This window comes from Dromiciops gliroides, chromosome 5 (genome assembly GCF_019393635.1).
Source record: "Dromiciops gliroides isolate mDroGli1 chromosome 5, mDroGli1.pri, whole genome shotgun sequence".
NCBI classification, from domain to species: domain Eukaryota; kingdom Metazoa; phylum Chordata; class Mammalia; order Microbiotheria; family Microbiotheriidae; genus Dromiciops; species Dromiciops gliroides.
In genome coordinates this window covers 257,209,531-257,229,109 of record NC_057865.1, presented here as the reverse complement: position 1 = coordinate 257,229,109, position 19,579 = coordinate 257,209,531, and the positions used below count along the sequence as shown (strand labels likewise).

The 19,579-nt window shown below is 37.7% G+C and overlaps 1 protein-coding gene across 1 annotated transcript in view; it reads right to left on the bottom strand.

Moving 5' to 3' along the window:
* The window catches only part of METTL25 (methyltransferase like 25), a 155,001-nt gene that overhangs the window by 91,556 nt on the left and 43,866 nt on the right, over nucleotides 1–19,579 (bottom strand). Inside the window, exons 4-5 of the mRNA XM_043969357.1 lie at nucleotides 7,522–8,151; nucleotides 3,351–3,498 (exon numbers count right to left, since the gene is read on the bottom strand). Of these exons, the coding sequence (XP_043825292.1) occupies nucleotides 3,351–3,498; nucleotides 7,522–8,151 (778 nt within the window). The remainder of the gene's footprint in view (nucleotides 1–3,350; nucleotides 3,499–7,521; nucleotides 8,152–19,579) is intronic.

Genomic DNA, 19,579 nt, shown 5'->3' with positions numbered 1-19,579 from the left:
GAGAAAAGGAGGACAGAAGTTTCTATGGTCCAAAGGTGAGGGCCTACAGTATGAATACCCTCTAAAACATACTAATCAGAACTAAGCCAACCTACCCCTGAACACCCTGAGTGATGGGAAACTCATTATCTTTCAACACAGCACATTCCATTTTTTGGACCTCTCTCATTAACATCCCTTCCCAGCTCTAAATCCATGATCAGATGGACTATCATCATTAGGTATGAATAGCTAGTTGCCCTTTCTCCCTAACTCTCTTAAAGGTGTTTGCTTTTGGGGGCAGCTAGGTGGCGCAGTGGTTAAAGCACCAGCCCTGGAGTCAGGAGTACCTGAGTTCAAATCTGGCCTCAGACACTTAACACTTACTAGCCGTGTGACCCTGGGCAAGTCACTTAACCCCAATTGCCTCACTTAAAAAAAAAAGAAATTAAAAAAATAATAAAAAATAAAAAAATAAAAATGTGTTTGCTTTTGTTACAAATTAACATCCATGGAAAGAACAGTAGGCTAGTGGACAGGAAGAGATCTCTATTCCAATCAGTCAAAAACGCATTTATTAAGCACTTACTATTTACCAGGCACCGTACTAAGAACTGGGGATAAGAGAAAGGCAAAAATATTTCCCACCCTCAAGGAACTTATGTTATTAACTAGCTTAGTGACCTTAGTAAACAGCACTTCATCCTCTCTCCCTTACCCTTTAATTTTGATACCTGTACAATGAAGGACTGGAACAGATAAGAGGTTTTTGTTTTTTGTTTTTTAATATTTTTTTGTGTGTCTTGGGTCCTTTTGGCAATATGGTAAATTGTATTTACCCCTTCCAGCTTTGGATGATTGGTTTCAGTTGTGGAGGAGAATAAGTAGAAAGGAGAATTGCCCCTATGCATGAAGACTTATTTATATTGCAAATGGATGAGGCAACAGATGTAAAGATATTAATTTTATTTCATAGGAATGATATATTGCTGAGACTGATGTTAGGGAAGATATTTTACTTTGCAAACCTACTGATGACAAGGCCCCATCAAGAGATATTTTCGGTACAACTGATAGATTTTTAAATGAAAACCATAATGGAAAAATTGTATTGTTTCAATACTGATAAAGCCCAATGAATGTCAGAACAAAACTCAAACATTACTTAAATTGTGGTCCTTCATGCAATCTGGACAGATTTTATGTCTATGTCATTTGTGCAGAGAAATATGAGGAGCCACATACAAGTTATCAAGCTGTGATAACTTTCTAAAAGGCCAGACAGACCACTGAAAGGAAAGATCTTTGCAAAAGGGCACAATAATACAAGGAAAGAGAATATATAGTACTTTTCTATCATTGAAAACACTTTGAAACTTCATGTCCAAGTACTTCAAAGGATGTCTGAGTTCAAAGAAGAAATTGCCATTTTTCAAAGTGGCATAAAACATAAAAATGAAGAAAAATCATTTCATAACAAAGATGACCTCTTAAACATGCATATTTAGTAGATATTTTTGAAATATGTGAACTCTAAACAAATCAATATGAAGTTCTCAAAGTCACACTTCTGTTGCTGAAAGATAAAGAGGCGCTATGAAAAAATGTGGAAATATGGATAATACATTTACAAAATAACATTTTGATGGGTTTTACAACTGGAAAACAAAATAGCTGCCCTGAAAATGAAAAAGAAAGTAAAAGTAATCATTTGAGAGGTCTATAGAAGTGGTTTTTGTTTTATTTAAAAGATCCAGATATTTATAAATAGTAATGGTTAAATAACTCCTTTTCAATGAACAAATATGATACATTTGGTCATACTCCATCTGAAAAAGTATAGTTAATGACTTGTTTTATGATAGTATACTGTAACAAATGTGTGAGGTTAAAAATCTTACTAGATTTTGACTATGGGTGAAAAAAGAGCTCTCTAGTTTATCAGTGATTTTACTATTTTATTTTTGCTTTACATTTTTTTTTTTTTGCTATCTTACTAAATTTTACTGTTAGTTGTAACACCAGGTTAGTGTGAAATGAACTCTTCTGTTGTATCTATTATAAAATAATATATCAATATCATTTGGTGATTGAACAAGAACTGTAAGAATATCATCTATGATACTATATTTTGAGAAAAATTATGCCCAAAACAAGCCTATTACCTTGATACTAATATTATGGTTATTGTTCTTTTTTATCTATCTATCTATCTATCTATCTATCTATCTATCTATCTATCTATCTATCTATCTATCTATCTATCTATATCTATCTATCTATATCTATCTATCTATCTATCTATCTATCTATCTATCTATCTATCTATCTATCTATCTATCTATCTATCTATCTATCTACCTACCTACCTACCTACCTACCTACCTACCTACCTACCTATTTTTGGAGCAGGGCAATGAGGGTTAAGTGAATTGCCCAGGGTTACACAACTAGTAAGTGTCAAGTGTCCGAGGTCACATTTAAACTCAGGTCCTCCTGAATCCAGGGCCAGTGCTTTATCCACTGTGCCACCTAGCTGCCCCAACATAAAGTTTAAAAACCACTCACTGATCTATTACAACTCTTCCTAACCAACCTTATTTTAAACTTTGATTTCTTTAGTTGGTGATATATACTTTCTGCCTAGCCAGTTGGAGCAAAGCTTTGTTAGATAAGGCCAAATATTAATAAGATAATTTAAATCAATTTTATACTTATTTTCAATGGATAAAAATAGTTTCAATCTATCTTTGAAATCTTATTAGAGCAATAGAACAGGAATTATTTTAAATTAATGCGTAAAAAACTAATATTTCCCTGGAAATGAAAAACAAAACCTTCAGATATGAAGATAAACTTGTACCTTTGCATTAGTGATGACATTATCTTATGTACAAAAATTGGTGATATGGGCAACCCCTACAAAAACGACAAAACAAAATACTTGGGTTTTAAATATGTTAAGATTGCAACAGTTTTTAGCCTTAATTTAAAATGTTCTAATGACCAAAGAACTTAAAGAAAATATTTTTAGTAAGGCATCAATTTTTTTTTCTTTTTTTAGTGAGGTAATTGGGGTTAAGTGACTTGCCCACGGTCACACAGCTAGTAAGTGTTAAGTGTCTGAGGCTGGATTTGAACTCAGGTACTCCTGAATCCAGGGCCAGTGCTCTATCCACTGAGCCACCTGGCTGCCCCAAGGCATCAAATTTTAAAGATATCTTAAAAGAGCTAGCAAAATAAGTTTTATCCCAGATGTAATTTAAACATAATAAGTGAATAAGGAGAGTAAAATCTAGCCATTAACCGAAACAAAAATAACAGTCTTTAGGTATTAGCATCTTTGATTTGAACACAGGAAAATTACTGACCTTTACACTGTTTTTCATACTTTTCAGATAAGAGGTGATAGCAACAACCAACACTGCAGACTCCCTTGATTTCAGACTTAGATGTAAATATTCGAAGAGTATTTGGAGCAAGATCCCCACATGTATGCAGACCCACCATAATGCAATCCTTTTACAAAGAAAGAAGGGGGGGATATTTTATTGTTAGCAAAAAAAAAAAGTTATCAGATGAAAAATTTTAAATATTGAAAATTACATAATTGTCCTAGCTTCTGTGACTACAAAATCTCCCTAAAATAAGTTTTAAAAAATTAATATACTAAAATAGCCCCTATACAAAAATTTACAACCTTGATCTGACAACATGAAATCTTTTTTTTTCCACTAATAATAAAATGAGTGGCAGCATCGCATGGTAGAAAGAAAGAATCCTGGATTTGGAGACTGAAGATTGGGTTTCAAATGAAGCCACTTTGACATTCTAGGCCTTAGTTTCCTCACCTGTAAAGTATAGAATAGAATGATATCTTTCTTACTCTATATACATGAGCTAATGATCCTAAATGGAAATTCCATGATCCAGTGGTAATAAGTCTAGACCCCCTGTTGTTGTTTGTCCTTTGTTCCCAAAAAGGACCATGACATTGGGTGGTATCATGAATAGCACTGAATTGGATTTAAGTGAGGGATGCCTGCACTTGTGAGCACTGGCATTTCTAGAATAGCTAGCCTGACTAAAAGCTGGGCCATAAAATGAAGCAAATAAGATGACTTACATATGGTAACTATCTTCTAGGAGAACTCTGCTCTTTCTCTGATACCCAGCATTTTAGATAATGCCTAGAGCACCTAGAACTTAAATGATTTGCATTGAACCAGTATGTTGGTGTCAGAAATGGGATTTTAACATAAAATACGAACATAATATTGAATGCTAATTTTCTCTCTATTAAATAATGTGAAACATGAAAAAATTGTCCCCTTAAAGCATATTTTCTTTCTGTTTGGATAACTAATTTAAGGCCAATGGATTTAGGACTCAATGTTTGTCAAAATCCCTCTTGCTATCATATTCTCTCTCTCTCTCTCTCTCTCTCTCTCTCTCTCTCTCTGTGTCTCTGCTGTCTCTCTCTCTCTCTCTCTCTCTCTCTCTCTCTCTCACACACACACACACACACACACACGCACACACACACACACGCACACACTTTTGAGTTGACTTAATGAGGTACCTAAAAGACTGATCATAAGGCAATCCCAGGACTGATACCATATGGCTACTGTTAGAAACAGTCCCAGAATATTACAGTGTTAGTTCTAAATGGGGACTTAGATTTATTCAGCACAATACCCTCATTTTACAAATGTGGAAACTGAGGCCCAGAAGGTGATGTCAGTTACAAAATGTTTTTTCTCAGCTATTATTCATCTTCTCATTTTTTGGTTGTTATTTTCACTCATGTCTGCCTCTTCATGACACCTTTTGGGGATTTCTAGGCAAAGACATGGGAGTACTTTGACATTTCCTTATCTAGGGGATTAAGACAAACAGAAGTTAAGTGACTTGGCCAGGGTGACATGGCTACTAAGTGTCTGAGGTCACATTTGAACTCACGAAGATGAGCCTTCCTGACACTGGGCCCAGAACTCTATGCACTATGGCGCCACATACCTGCCCCTAGTTCTCATTCTACTATACCACTCTGCCTTTCAAAAAGCGGGCTATTGAATTTAAAGACATTATTGTACAACACAAACACACAATATGTATTATGTATTATGAAATGTATAACAAATTTTAATGTTATGATAAACACACTTGATTTATAAGGTTTTTAAGTCAACAATGCACTGAATATATTATTTTAGATACCTGTATAAATCAGAAAACAGGAAAGTGATACACAAGACTCACATGTTTCTTTTATACACCAGAGAATTGTTTCTTTTATAGTTTTTGTGCCTTGCATATTGCAAGAGTTCTTAATAAATCCTTGTTGAATGGAACATTGTAAATTATTTGCTGTAATGGATTTTGCTCAAATTAACACTTTGATAAAAATCATTCCCAGGCTACAGGATTGAGAAATAAAGCCAAGAGTCTCTAATCAATTAAGAAGTATTAATTCAGCACCTACAACGTACCAGGAACTGTGGTTGGCACTGGGGATGCCAAAATAATAACAATGTGAAATCACTGAGGGTTATAACAGGTGTAAAAATACAAATATAGAGTTATAGACAAAATATATATACAAAACAAATACTAAGTTATTTTGAGAGGAATGCAGCCTGAAGTTTAGGGAATCCCCAAAAGTCTCCTGTTAGAAGGCAGGTTTTGTGCTAAGTCTTGAAGAGAATGAGGAATTCTAAAAGGCTGATGTAAGGAAAGGGTGCATTCTCTGAATGGGGTGAAGACAGTGAAAAGTCATGGAGGATAAGTATATGACTTCTCGTATAATGAAAGGGTTGGGCTGGATTGGAAGTGTCAAACGAGCTTAAAATGTAATTGGTAAATATTTAACAAAATAAATAAAAATACTCATTTATGGTTTTCTAAGTCAATGTATAGGCTGTGGGGATCTATTTCTCATTGAGTTTGACACCATTATACCAGAAGACCTTGAAGGCCACTTCTAGCGCTAAATCTTTCATGCATGCAAAATGTGCTTTGAATCCAGTAGAAGAAGGAGTGAGACACAGCTCTTTTCTTCTTCCTAACAACTGTATCTTTTCTGTACTTTTATTTTTTTTGATTGTTTGGAAGTTTAGTCAACTGTTTTATTTAGATGCTAGGATATTTGAAGTTCTAGGTGCTAAAGAATTAAGGACAAAACGTCTACTTGATAGAATGACAACAGAAGTGGAAACCTCTGCCCCCATCTTGGCTTCTTTCTCCTTTATTACAATGCAAATAACACATAATCAGGTTCTTTCCTTACAGGTTGACTATTACACAGATCAATATTTTTAAAAAAGCATTTGTTTTATATGACTATCGTGTTTATGGAATTCAATATAATCTGAATCATAAGGCATTATTTCTAGGGGCTAGGATCCTGTAGCTTTATTATCCAAAACTGAAATTTTTAGTGATCCCCAGAAATATCTGAATTGGTATTATGCATATTAATAGTACCTGGACAAGAGCCCTCAATTAAAGAACACACCACTAGTGCTGACATCTGAGGTCCTATGGGACCCTTTTTTAGACCCTTAAGAGATATACAGGGGAGGCAGGATCTACAAAGCATGGCAAGGAGGGAGTACCAAAGAGGAAAGAGGAAGAGATTACTGAGCTTTTGATCTTATGTGGTACTCACACAATCAACCTCAGAACCAAGATTCTAACACAGACTGCCTGACTCCGGTTTCAGTCCTGCTTCTGGTCCACCAACAGCAGAGTTTGTATTTTGCCCTGTAATTAATGAGGAACCACCAAAAGTTTCTGACCAAGAAAGCAATGTGATCAGACTTATATATTAGGCGAGTTACCTTGGCAGCTGTGTGAAGGAGCTACTGCAAAAGGAGAAAGCAGGGGCTGGTTTCATGGAGGTCAGTGAACTCGAGTGGGAAAAACATTTCAATATAACTGGTTTCCTTTATAAGCCTATGTATTTCATTTTATGCATTTAAAAACATTATCCCAAGAAAGGGTCTATAGACGTTGCCAGATTGCCAAAGCGGTCCATGAAACTAAACAGGTTAAGAACCCCTGGGTGAGAGGCAGGGAGAACAAGAGGGACCAGTAAAAATGTTATTGCAATAATCCAGGTGAGAAGTAATGGGGGATCTGAATGGGGACAATGGCAGTGTAAATGGAAGGAGTCCACTGAGAGAGATATTGAGGAGGTAGAATCAACATCGCTTGGCAAGTGAGGAGTGAGGAAGAGGAAAGAATCAAAGATTATTGAGATTTCAAGACTATGGCACTTTTGTTCTCAGGTTTCTATTTGATTTAAGTGACATAGAATCAATACACTCTCCATGGAATGCCTGATATTCTGGACTGTGCTCCAGTCAAAATGTGGCTTTACAGGACCCAGGAAAGACTATTTTAGATTTTTTCCCTCTGGCTTTTTAATTAACATATTAACAATTTGACATAAGGCTTATATAATCTGCTGCTATTCTTTAAAACTGCAACATTTTTTAAACAACCATTATGGATTTTAATAAAATATTTTATTACCTCCAGATCTGAAATGATATCACGAAGTTCAGATTCTGCAGTGATAAAAGAGGTTAAAGGTGCATAAATGCTTGATTCATTTGACTCCTTTGCTTGGCCCTTGATGGTCAGTGGTTTTTTTCTCTCTTTATGCTTTTCAGAAAGTTTCCCATTGTCTTTAGAGGCAAGAGAAGCAAGTTCTATGGCATCAACAGGCAAAACATTTAAAAAAGGTGATCTATTTTCCAGAAGGAAGCTGCCAGCTCTTTGTGGCAGCTGATCAGTGTGATTTTCTATTTGCCTCGTGACATCACAAATTACGACGTCTGTGAAATCTGACAGAACTGAATCTGAGCCACATCTCTCCTGATTTGTAAGACTGTTGTTTGTACTTGAGAGCTTTTCTTTGATATTTGTTTTACATTTCTGTTCATCTTGGGCGGTACTTTCTTTTGCCTTTTCTAACACCTGACCACTGATAGGTGCTCTTGCCCGAGTTTGATAGACTCGCCAGTGTTTCTTCAGTTTCCTGTTTCTTTCCTTTGCTCCATGAGTACTGACATTTGAGGAATCAATTCCATAAACCTTTAAGCCATACTGCAAGGACAGAAATGAGCTCAGATAGCCTTTACCAGAGCCAAGGTCAATCACCTAAAGTAAAGAAGACAGCAGGAATCAAAAATGGCAAGTACTATTCCAACAAACAAGACATTTTTCAGCCAAAGGTTAAAGTTCCTAAGAGGAGAGGGGGAGGGTTTTACATATATGGATTCAATAACTTCCTTAAGTATCATAAAATGGGGAGATATTTGATCATATTAAATTATGACTTTTGGTTTCAAGTTGTAAATTAATTAAGGTATAATATAAATTTAAAAAGAATGGATTTGTCCAATTCAAGAGTGGAAACATCTTCTGTTTTTTTTCCATATGTGATGGATGTTTTTTTATCTTACTGATCCTGTTCTTCTAAAGAGTCAAGACAGATGTTCTTAGCCTGTGGATTGAGAACTTGGTTTAAAAAAAATGGGTAACTGTACTTCAATATAATTGGTTTTCTTTATAGCCCTATGTGTTTTATTTCATGCATTTAAAAACATTCTGAGAAGCAGCTCATAGGTTTCACCAGATTGCCCAAAGGGCTCCATGACTCCAAAAAGATTAAGAATCCCTGGTTCAAGAAAACATATTCACATAAATATCCCACTCTCAGTCTATTCTCACTCTGAGACTAGTAAAAATTAAGTGTTCATTATTTATATTACTACATTGGCTGCTTACATAGCTCCGACCCTGGATCCAAATCATATCATCTATAGCACTAAAGGAACAGAAATCTCATTAGTTTAATTCTGGTTCAATTTAGAGGTCCGTTCCCAATTTAACTAAGTGTTTAGAAAACTGTGATAAGAATCAATGACAACCAATTATATACATATAAATACTTACTTGGAAGTAGTGTTGTCTATAGATATAAAAGAAGTTAAACAGAGAAAGTTCCTTATCTACAGCACTGGTTCTTAAATCTGAGGTATACTATACCAAATATGATATTAAATATGATGTTATCTGATTTCACAAAATCAACTAACTGCACACTAACACCTGCTCATGTGAAAATTTAAATGGTTTTATATTTCTGATTTTATAAAGCATTTCACAACACCTTTAAGATAACATGAGAATCGATAACATGAGAATTCTTGGGGTAAATAATAAAAGTGGGGTTTAGAATTACTGATCTAGGATCTTAGCATCTGGAGCAGACAAAACTGAAAGTGACAAGCCAATAAGCAAACAGTGTGTGTGGGATACAAAGGACACCAAATCACAAACAGGAATAAATCAGGATGGAAAATGATATACACTAGAGGCTGATTCCAACACTACTCCACTTTCCTCTCATCACACTACACACTTCAATTGTACAGGCCCACATACAGTGTCTTTCTGTTGCTGCATCAGTTACTAACTTGCCTTGAAACAGCTCTGTTTTAACAAAAACAATAACAAAAATCCTGCGTCAGAATCTTGTTTAAAACTTTTGCCAAGTAAAGTTCAGAGTTCCTGGGAGATTGTTAGTTCTTTGGGAACAACACCTATGTTGTATCCATCTTTTGTACCTGTCATAATTACCACACTGCCTTGCAGGAAATAGCAACTTAATAAATATTTATCATATTGAAAGAAAATATACGATGTAGGACAAAGAAGGTAGCTAGATGTAGGAGAAGATATGTAACAGATGCTAGCCATCTCCCCCCACACACACACTCCTGAAAAAAAAAAGGCAATAAACAGAAGAAAACATATTTCAGTTTGTACTCTGAGTATATCAGTTCTCAATCTGGATGTGCAAAACATGTTTCATCAAAAGTCTCTGGAATTTTGATTGGTCACTGTGTGGCTTGAGCTACTAAGTCCTTTAAAGTTGATTATCTTTATAATATTACTGTTGCTGTATAAATTATTCTCCTGACTCTGTTCTCACTTCACTCTGCATCAGTTGGTTGATACAAGTCTTCCCAGGATTTTCTGAAACCATGCCCATCATCATTTCTTAGAGCATAATAGCATGCAAACACACTTGTACACCATAACTTATTTAGCTATTAGCCAATTAATGGACATCCCTTGAGTTTCCAATTTTTTTTTGTCCAATGCAAAAAGAATTTCTATAAATGTTTTTGTACATATAGGTCCTTTTTCTCTTTCTGGGATCTCTTTGGGTATAGATCTAATGGTAGTTTCAGGATATGTACAGTTTAACAACTTTTGGGGTATAGTTCGAAATTGTTTTCCAGAATGGCCAGACTAGGGGCAGCTAGGTGGCGCAGTGGATAAAGCACCGGCCCTGGATTCAGGAGTACATGAGTTCAAATCCGGCCTCAGACCCTTGACACTCTAGCTGTGTGACCCTGGGCAAGTCACTTAACCCCCATTGCCCCGCAAAAACAAACAAACAAACAAACAAAAAACAACAGAATGGCCAGACCAACAGTGTGTCAGTTTTCCCCCACAGTATTTGTTGTTTTCCTTTTTTTTTTTTTTGTCTTTTTAGCCAATCTGATGAGTATGAGGTGGTTCCTTAAGGTTGTTTTAATTTGCATTTATCTAATTATTAGTTATTTAGAGATATTAGCATGTGGCTATTGATAGCTTTGGGGCAAATAGGTGGCACAGTGGATAGGGTGCCAGGACAGGAGTCATGAAAACTCATCTTCCTCAGTTCAAATATGGTCTCAGACACTTAATGGCTGTGTGAACCTGGGCAAGTCACTTAACCCTGTTTGCCTCTGTAAACTCATCTGCAAAATGAGCTGGAGAAGGAAATGGCAAACTACCCCAGTATCTTTGCCAAAAAACCCCAAATGGGGTTCAGAAGGGTCAGACATGACTGAAAAAATGACCAAACAACAAAAATTGATGACATTTCTTCCCCTTTAAACGGTCTATTCATATCCTTTAACTATCAACTAGGGAATGGATTTTATTCTGATATGCAATTCTATCATTCACTACCTTTGTGACCTTGGATAAGTACCTTGGATTTCTTTGTCTCACCTTGGCTATTGCCCAAGTGAATATTCCTTCTTATGAGACTCACATTTTTACTAGTCTCTTAAAATGGTGAGAACCTTGGAGTGAAATGGCATTTTTCAACTTTGTGATTTAAAAAAAAAAAAGGAAACGAAAGCCAAGCATCATCTGAAATGCACCCTAGATGTTGAGAAAGCACATTTCAGAAAAGGGATTGACAGAATATTGTCTAAAATTCTAGAGGGAAAATCAGCCCAGGAGGGAGAGAAAGGTCTTAGAAACTGAATGCTGACACTTTTGTGTTTAGTGAAAAACTGTAAACAAATTTGATGCCCATGAATTGGGGAATATCTGAACAAACTGTGGTAGTGAATGTAACATAAAATTATTGTGCTCTAAGAAGTGACAAATTTTAGAAATTCAAACTTTCCGTGAACTGGACAATTCACACAGTGATTACAATAAATGTAGATGAAAAGAACACTAAACAGCTGCTAAACTAAGATGAAGATGAAATGCAAACTTCATCCCAGAGGACACATACTTCCTTTCAGTAGAGAGTTGGAAGACTTCTAGACTGCATGTGTTGTCACACGTGGTTGGGATGTTCAGTTTTCCTTAACTATTTTTTTTCTTACAGAATTCTATTGGAGCAAAGTGCAATTTCAGAAATGACCAATAAGGAAAAAAAAAGTATTGCTAAAAATATTTGTAAAGGGATGAAATGCTGAAAATACAAAGAGAAAAAAATTCCTTTAAGGAGAAAGGAGGGGAGTTACAAAAAACAAAACAAAACACACACACACACACACACACAAAGTGAGGATGCATAAGGAAACCACTGATCAACTTAGATTTTTTTCTTTAACACTTTTACTTATTTATTTATATTTGAAGGGCAATGAGGGTTAAGTGACTTGCCCAGGGTCACACAGCTAGTAAGTGTCTGAGGCTGGATTTGAACTCAGGTCCTCCTGACTCCTGGGCCAGAGCTTTATCCACTGCGCCCCCTAGCTGACGCTAGAGGTTTAGTCTTTAAAAGTTTTGAGTGGTTTTTAAAAGTTACATTGGAGGAAAAAAAAGAATAAAAGGAAGGACAGACAGATGCTTGGTATGGGGGACAATTAGAACCCACAACAGAGGGAAGATAGACCTGTTTTGATTTTTTTTCTTTGCTCCCATTTTCTCTGCCAAGGAAATTAATTTTGGACTGAAAAAGACAGACCACAAAGCGGGCTAGAAGGGAGTTGACAGTCCAAATAAGGAGGGAACTATAGGAGAAAACCCAGCTGTCCTAGGTGAATTCATGTCAACTGGATAAGAGAAACTAATGTCCTAGGGTCCTGAAAGAAGAATTCTGAGGTATGGTCAGTATTACCTGAAAAATTCTGGAGAAGGAGAGAGGTACTGCAAAGCTGGAGAAGGACAAATGGACCCATGTTTTCTTTTTAAAGCGGTGAGGAGGGAAGAGAATGGGATCCGTAAGCTAAGGGCCTGTGGAATAGATGTTTGGCACAATCCTAGGATGTTTATATTTAAAGAGAAGATTTGTGACCTTTTCTATGCACAGGACTCTCAGATCCATATATCTAATCTTTGGCTCTCTCCTGAACTCAAATCCCATATTAGTCAATGTCTTTTATACAGTTCTTAAACTTAGCTGAGCACAACAAAGAATTCATGATTTTTCCCCCACAGACCCATTTTTCTTCGAAACTTCTCTATTACTATCCAGGGCAGCTAGATGGTACAGTGGATAAAGGACTGGACCTGGAGGCAGTAAGACTTGAGTTCAAATCCTGCCCTAGACACTTACTAGCTATGTGAGCTGAGGCAACTCACTTAGCATTTGTTTCCCTCAGTTTCCTCATCTGTAAAATGGGAATAATAACACCACCTACCTTCCAGGGTTGTTACTGAGGACCAAGTGAGATAATAATTGCAAAGTGCTTAGCACAGTACCTGGCATATAGTAAGTGCTATATAAATGTCAGTCACCGTCATCATCACCATTGTCGTCATAATTATCATCATCACACTCTTTCCAGTCACCCAAATACACCACTTGGGTTATCATCCCCCACTCCTCATTTTCACTCACTCCACATATCTATTCAACTGAGGATCCTGTCCTTTCTCTTTCCACATAAATTCAAACCTCTCCCATTTATCCAGTTATTTCCATTCACATAATCACCATTCAAGTTCAGGCTCGTCACCTTGCACCAGATACATGCGGCATGCTCCTAATTGGTACCTTAAGTATTTCCTCACTCCAATAAATTCTCTGCATGGCTGTCAACGTGATTTTCCTAATATGAAGGTTTGCCCATGCCCTCCCTACAACCGATGCCAGTGGTGCCATTATCCCCAAGATCAAACGTAAATGTGACTCTTATTTAAAGTGCTTCAGAAGCTCACCTTCGTATCTTTTCAGTACTATGTTGTTTGACTTTTTTTTTTTTTTAAATCAAGGACTTGGCTAAAGACATAGAAGGCATGATCATCAAAGTTGCTGGGACCAAAAGCCATGAAGGGAGAGCTAATACACAGGATGATAATAGTGGGATCCAAAAATATTCCGAGATGCCACATCATTAGTCAGTTAAAACTTAATAACTATAAATGTTAAATCTTACACTTGGGTTAAAGAAAATAACTTCAAAAGGCAAAATGTGGAAAGAATGGTTAAACTGCAATTTGTCTGGAAAGGATCTGGAAGTTTTAGGGGCCTGCTCAGTATGAGCCAGTCGTGTGATAGGAAAGCCAAGAAGCTAATTCTCTCTTGGCCTTCACTGAGGAAGCGTTGCTTCCAGGAATAAGGGGGTTAGATTCCTGTGATACTCTGCCATGGCTTGGCCGCATTTGGAGTATTATACTCAGTTATGAGTACTCAGGAAGGACACTGATAATCAATCAATCAACATTAAGTACCTATCATGCACCAGGGACTTTGCTGGGGATACAAAAGAAGCAAAAGACAGTCCCTGCTCTCAAGGAGCTCACAATCTAATGGGGGAAGACAACAGATAAACAGATATATACAAACAAACTCTAATAGAGGACAGAAAGGAAAAAATTAACAAAGGGAAAGCACTCAAATGAAGAGAGATTCCTGTAGAAGATGGGATAGTACAGGAAGCTGGGGAAGCCTGTAGGCTGAAATGAAGAGCGAGAGAATTCCAGGTATGGGGGACAGTCAGAGAAAGAGTTTTCAAAAAAGGCAGTGAGGTAGGTCAAGGGCTTTGGGTTCAGGCCATGTGAGGACTGTGTGCAGGTTGGATCATCAATGTCTCTCCTTGGATGGATTTTGGGTGATTTCTCCCTCTCCTCTATGTCTGTTGTTCTCCCTGGTGGGGACTGTTCCCTCCCCCTGCCCCCGCTTTTCATCTTTCTTCCCTTCTCTCTGCTCACACAGCCACATACCTACCCTAGGTGAGATCTTCGACACCTGCTGCCTAGACGGTTGAGACAGCCTCCTAACTGAGCTGCCTGACTCTAATCTCTTCCTGTGCTAGGCAATGTTTAGATTAGAGAAGATGAGTGAGGGGAAGTAATAGCTACCTTCAAGTAATTGAAGGACTTTTATTCTTTTTGGTTTTAATTTTATTTTTTCCTATTACATGTCAAGATGGCTTTCAACATTCTTTTTTTTTTTTTTTGGCGGGCAATGGGGGTTAAGTGACTTGCCCAGGGTCACACAGCTAATAAGTGTCAAGTGTCTGAGGCCGGATTTGAACCCAGGTCCTCCTGACTCCAGGGCCGGTGCTCTATCCACTGCGCCACCTAGCCGCCCATAACATTCATTTTTAATAAAATTTTGTGTTCCAAATTTTTCTTCTTCCCCTCCCCAAGATGGCAAACAATCTAATATAGGTTATACATGGGTAAGTATGTTAAACATTATTTCCGCATTAGTTATGTTGTGAAAGAAGAAAAGGGGAAATAAGAGGAAAAAGACACAAAAAAACTGAAAAAGTAATAATAGTTTGCTTCAATCCACATTCAGACACCATAGTTCTTTCTCTGGATGTGGATAGCCTTTTCTATCACGAGTCCTCTGGGATTAGGACTTTTATTCTGAAGGATTAAATTTGTTCTTTTTGGTCCAAAAGGAGAAATGGGAGGATAGAGAGGAATTAAGATTTGAAGCTGGGAAAACTTACCACTTAGAGCAGTTCATGAGCTGCTCTGGGAATGAGTTGCATTGGGAAGAGACTAAGGATCACAGTGACTATGCAGAGAGAGCTGAACTTGAAGTTGGGAAGACCTGAGTTCAAATCTGGCCTCAGACACTTACTACTGGCTGTGTGACCCTGGGAAAGCCATTTAACCTGTAAGCCTCAGTGTTCTCATCTGTAATATGGAGACAATAATACATCCCAGTACTGTTGTTAAGGATAAAATGAGATCCTATTTGTAAAAGTGATACAACAATGTTAGCTAGTTATTTGGAATGTAGTGGGCTTGCCATCACTTGAGATCTTTAAACAAAGGCTTGTTGTCTACTCATTAATTTTGTTGTAGAAGGGGTCATTTTTTCAGGTAAGGTTTTGGAATCACTAGATCAGGGGTTTTTTAACTTGGGGTTTGGGAACTTGGTGTATACATCAAGAGACAGATGGGCATGTAAGCCAACTCAGAACTTACTGAGAATAAAACTGAATCCATCTACTACATTCCCTACAAGTGGTCATCTAGTCTTTGCTTGAACACCTGTAATGAGGGGGACTGACTAGCTCCTGAGGTAGCCCATTCCACACTTGGATGTCTTTAATTGTTTAGAAAGTTGTTCCTTAACAGAGCTAAAATCTGCCTTCTTGCAAATTCCACCTTCTAGTTTCTAGTCATCCTGTCTGGTTATCTAATTCCTCTTCCATATGTCTTTCTTGATGACCCAATATAAATACTTGATGGCCTTTCTCTTTCAACTTTCGGAGATGGATTTCCCTTCCAAGACATACTTCCAAGGCTGTTCTCCTAGTCCCAGCTGGTCCTCTCAAATCTCCAACCCTAATGGAATACCCAGGATCCAAAATATTTCAGGCTCAGATCAACTCTCTTATGGACACCTTCAGCTTCTTTGAGGATCTGGTCATACATCTTCCTGTTTTAAAGAGCTTCTTTATCCCTTAGCTAAGAACAGACTCCAAAATGGGGCTGCTTATCTAGTCTAACACCCTCATTTTAAAGATGTGCAAATCAAGACCCAGAGAAGTCAAAGGATCTGCCCAAGGTCACAGGACTAGTCAATATCACAGCCTGAACCGGAACCCAGATCTCTAGGGCTTTTAACTACCTAGTCAAAAAAGTGGGAAGTTGGAAAAGCTAGGCCCTAGTCTTGATTCTGACATTAACTTGCTAAATCAACCTGGGAAAAGAACCTTCTAGCTAAGAACCCTAACTTTCTCTGTGGAAAATGAAGGCGATGGATTATATCTCTACTATGCCTTACAGCTTAACAAATTCTTTTTTTTCCCTTAGACACCAACATATCTAGATTTATCACTTCTTATTTGCTATTTCATCATGATTTACACTTTTATTGTCTCTTTTAAAGATTTACCCCTAAGCCAATCTCATCACAAGACATAAAAGAACAAGGTTATTGACCTCAAACCTGGGGAGGAAGAAAAGCGTAGGGAAGGTGGGATACACTGTGGTACATCTGTCTTGCAGTAGCTTCAACAAGACGAGGAATCAGAGGCAGCTCCAACTATAATCTGACCCTTCTAAAGTCTGTCTTGCCTATATATCTGTGCTCCATTGTTTTAACTCTATAAGCTTTCTTCCATGAATCAATAAAGGAGACTTCAGGTCTCTATTTTAACCTCTGTCCCAGGACATGAATCTCTCCTATATCCTGACTGATAAATGAGAACCCAGCTGTCACTGAAATATTGCCAGTAATAGGGAGTCTGCTACCACACAGGCAAGTCTACTCTATTATTAAATCTGATTCTAAGGCTGAAATCTGCTGTTTGTAACAACCCCACTCCCAACACACATGCACGCACGCATACACACACACATGCACACACACGCACGCACACACTCACTCACAGCTACTTTTTTATGCATTCTTGGGTCACATAAAGTAAGACTATTTTCTTTGCCAAAGAGGTGTAGTGATAGGCTTGGGATTCTACATCATGTTGCTGCTAGAGTTGGGCTGGAGGGATTCAAGTATCCTTTGAACCCACCAAGAAAACTATCTTATATCACAACCCAAGAGGAAAAAGTATCTAAACCCTAAGAAGAATTCCTGAAGTAGGTGTACTCTCCCTCTACTATAACTTCTTTCCCTTGTCTTGCTCCTCAGTCACAGAAAAGTATTTAGTCTGACACTGTATCAGGGGGGCAGCTGGGTGGTCCAGTAGAGCATTGGCCAGGAGTCAGGAAGACCTGAGTTCAAATTCAGCTTCAGATACTTACGAACTGTGTGACCCTGGACAAGTCACTTAACCTTGTTTGCCTTAATTCTCTGGAGAAGGAAATGGCACACTACTCCAGTATCCTTGCCAAGAAAACACTATGGACAGTATGGTCTACAGGGTCATGAAGAGTTGGACATAAATGAAGGACTGAACAATAAAAGTATATAAGATCTCCTTATTCTAATCTATTTTGAAAACAGGAAGAAAATCTTGGACATTCTGCAATGGATTGAGGATCAAATGTCCTGGGTTCTAGTTCTATTTTGGTTAGATACCAGACTTGGGAGATCACATTACCTCCCACTGCCATACCTACCTCTTCTGTAAAATGGGGTGGGGGGAAAGGGTACAATACATCAGCAGTTCTCAAGCTTCTTTGGTCTCAGGATCCCTTTCCACTTAAAAATTATTGAGGACTCTCCCTTATCAATTTTTTTTATGTGGGTTATATTTATAAATATTTAAATTTTAGAAATTAAAATATTTTAGTATTATTAGGGAAATAGTTCTTACTTCTCAGACCCCCGGAGGAGTCTTATGGACTCCTGGGGGACCCTAGACCATACTTTTGGAACCACTGGACAAGATAATCTATTAAGGTCCTTCCTAGCACTAACATTCCATTATAGGACCTAAAATAAGGAGGTAGCCACAGATGTGAAGAAGAAAGTGTTCAGAGGCCTTTAGAGAACAAATGCAAAAGGATTTGGTGAATGACTAAAAATAAAAGATGAAGGAAATGGTAAGTTATAGACAACTCTAACCTACTGTAACGATTGGAATGATGCCACCTGCTGGAGACTTATTGTAGGAAAGCTCCACCAAGAGGAGAAGGCCTCTGAGGGCAAGGCCATGCAGCTTTTCTTTGGCATCAGGAAGTGACATTTGCTTGTGGGAGGAAGAGGGGGCGAGGCTGAAGCTCCGTCTCTTTCATCAGGACTGTGGTGGAGAGTGGCGCTAGAAATACGCTCTCCCTTTAATAGATAGATAAATCTAGGCCTTTCTCTTTCTCTTCACCAAATTCTTATTCTCCTTAATAAATGCTTAAAAATCTAACTCTTGCTAAAGCTTATAATTTATTGGCGAGCACTCATTAGATATTTTAGACAGACTAGCTAGAATTTTACCCCTTTACACTTCCATGTCCCATGGTATCAGGCCTGGAGTCTGAGAAAAAGGATACAACTGGATATATGACCTTGGGAATCACCAACCAATTGGCAACAGTTGAATAACTGAACACTGATGGAATATTTGAGGAAGAGGATATTGAAAGACAAAGCAAAAGGTATGAAACTGAGTCTTGGAGAATTTAATGAATTTCAACTCAACTGAGAACCATATAGAAGTCCCTAACTTGAGTGGCTTTCCCACCCCATAGGCAGCTTTGCTTGGTTTCAACTCTATAACCATCATGCCTCCCCCAGGATAAAATGATCACCTGAAATATCATCAACATGAAGCTTTTGACACTCAACACCTTCTCAGCTCCCTCAGTGGCCTATCTCTCCCGACAGGAGGGCTGGATGGAGCAAGAGGAAATTGCATTGCTAGTTAATTATTAAGCTCTTATGGAGAGATTACAACTATACTTTCAAGGGGGAAAGAACAAATTAGGAAGATTGGATTAGTGTGAGAAATGAGCCAAGGTTCTAAGTGAGAATGGTGAATGTGTGATGGGCAGAACAGAGAATCAGCTGGGGGGTTGTAGTAGGAAATGTCAAGATTAAATATTCAAGAATTGCTTGGTGGAAAAGTTTAAATCACATGGCAAGGATATTGATCTTGGGAAGGTCAACAAAGAGCCAATGAAAGGTTTTGAGAAGAGTGATGATGTGGTCAGAGCCGTGACTGAGAAAAATGATGTCAGTGGTAAGGTGCTGGAAGCAATGAGTCTAATGAGGGTAAAATTACAATCGTGTAGCCAGAAAATGCCTTCAGACATATTACTCCCTCTGCTCAGGAACACCCTTCCCCACAAACTTCACCAAGCAGTCTTCTGGTTTATGTCAAAAAACCTTTTCAAACTCTACCTCTCCAGTCTACAACTGCTGTGTGAAATAGGCATGATAATTTTCCTTTCCCATGCAAGAAGGCTTTAC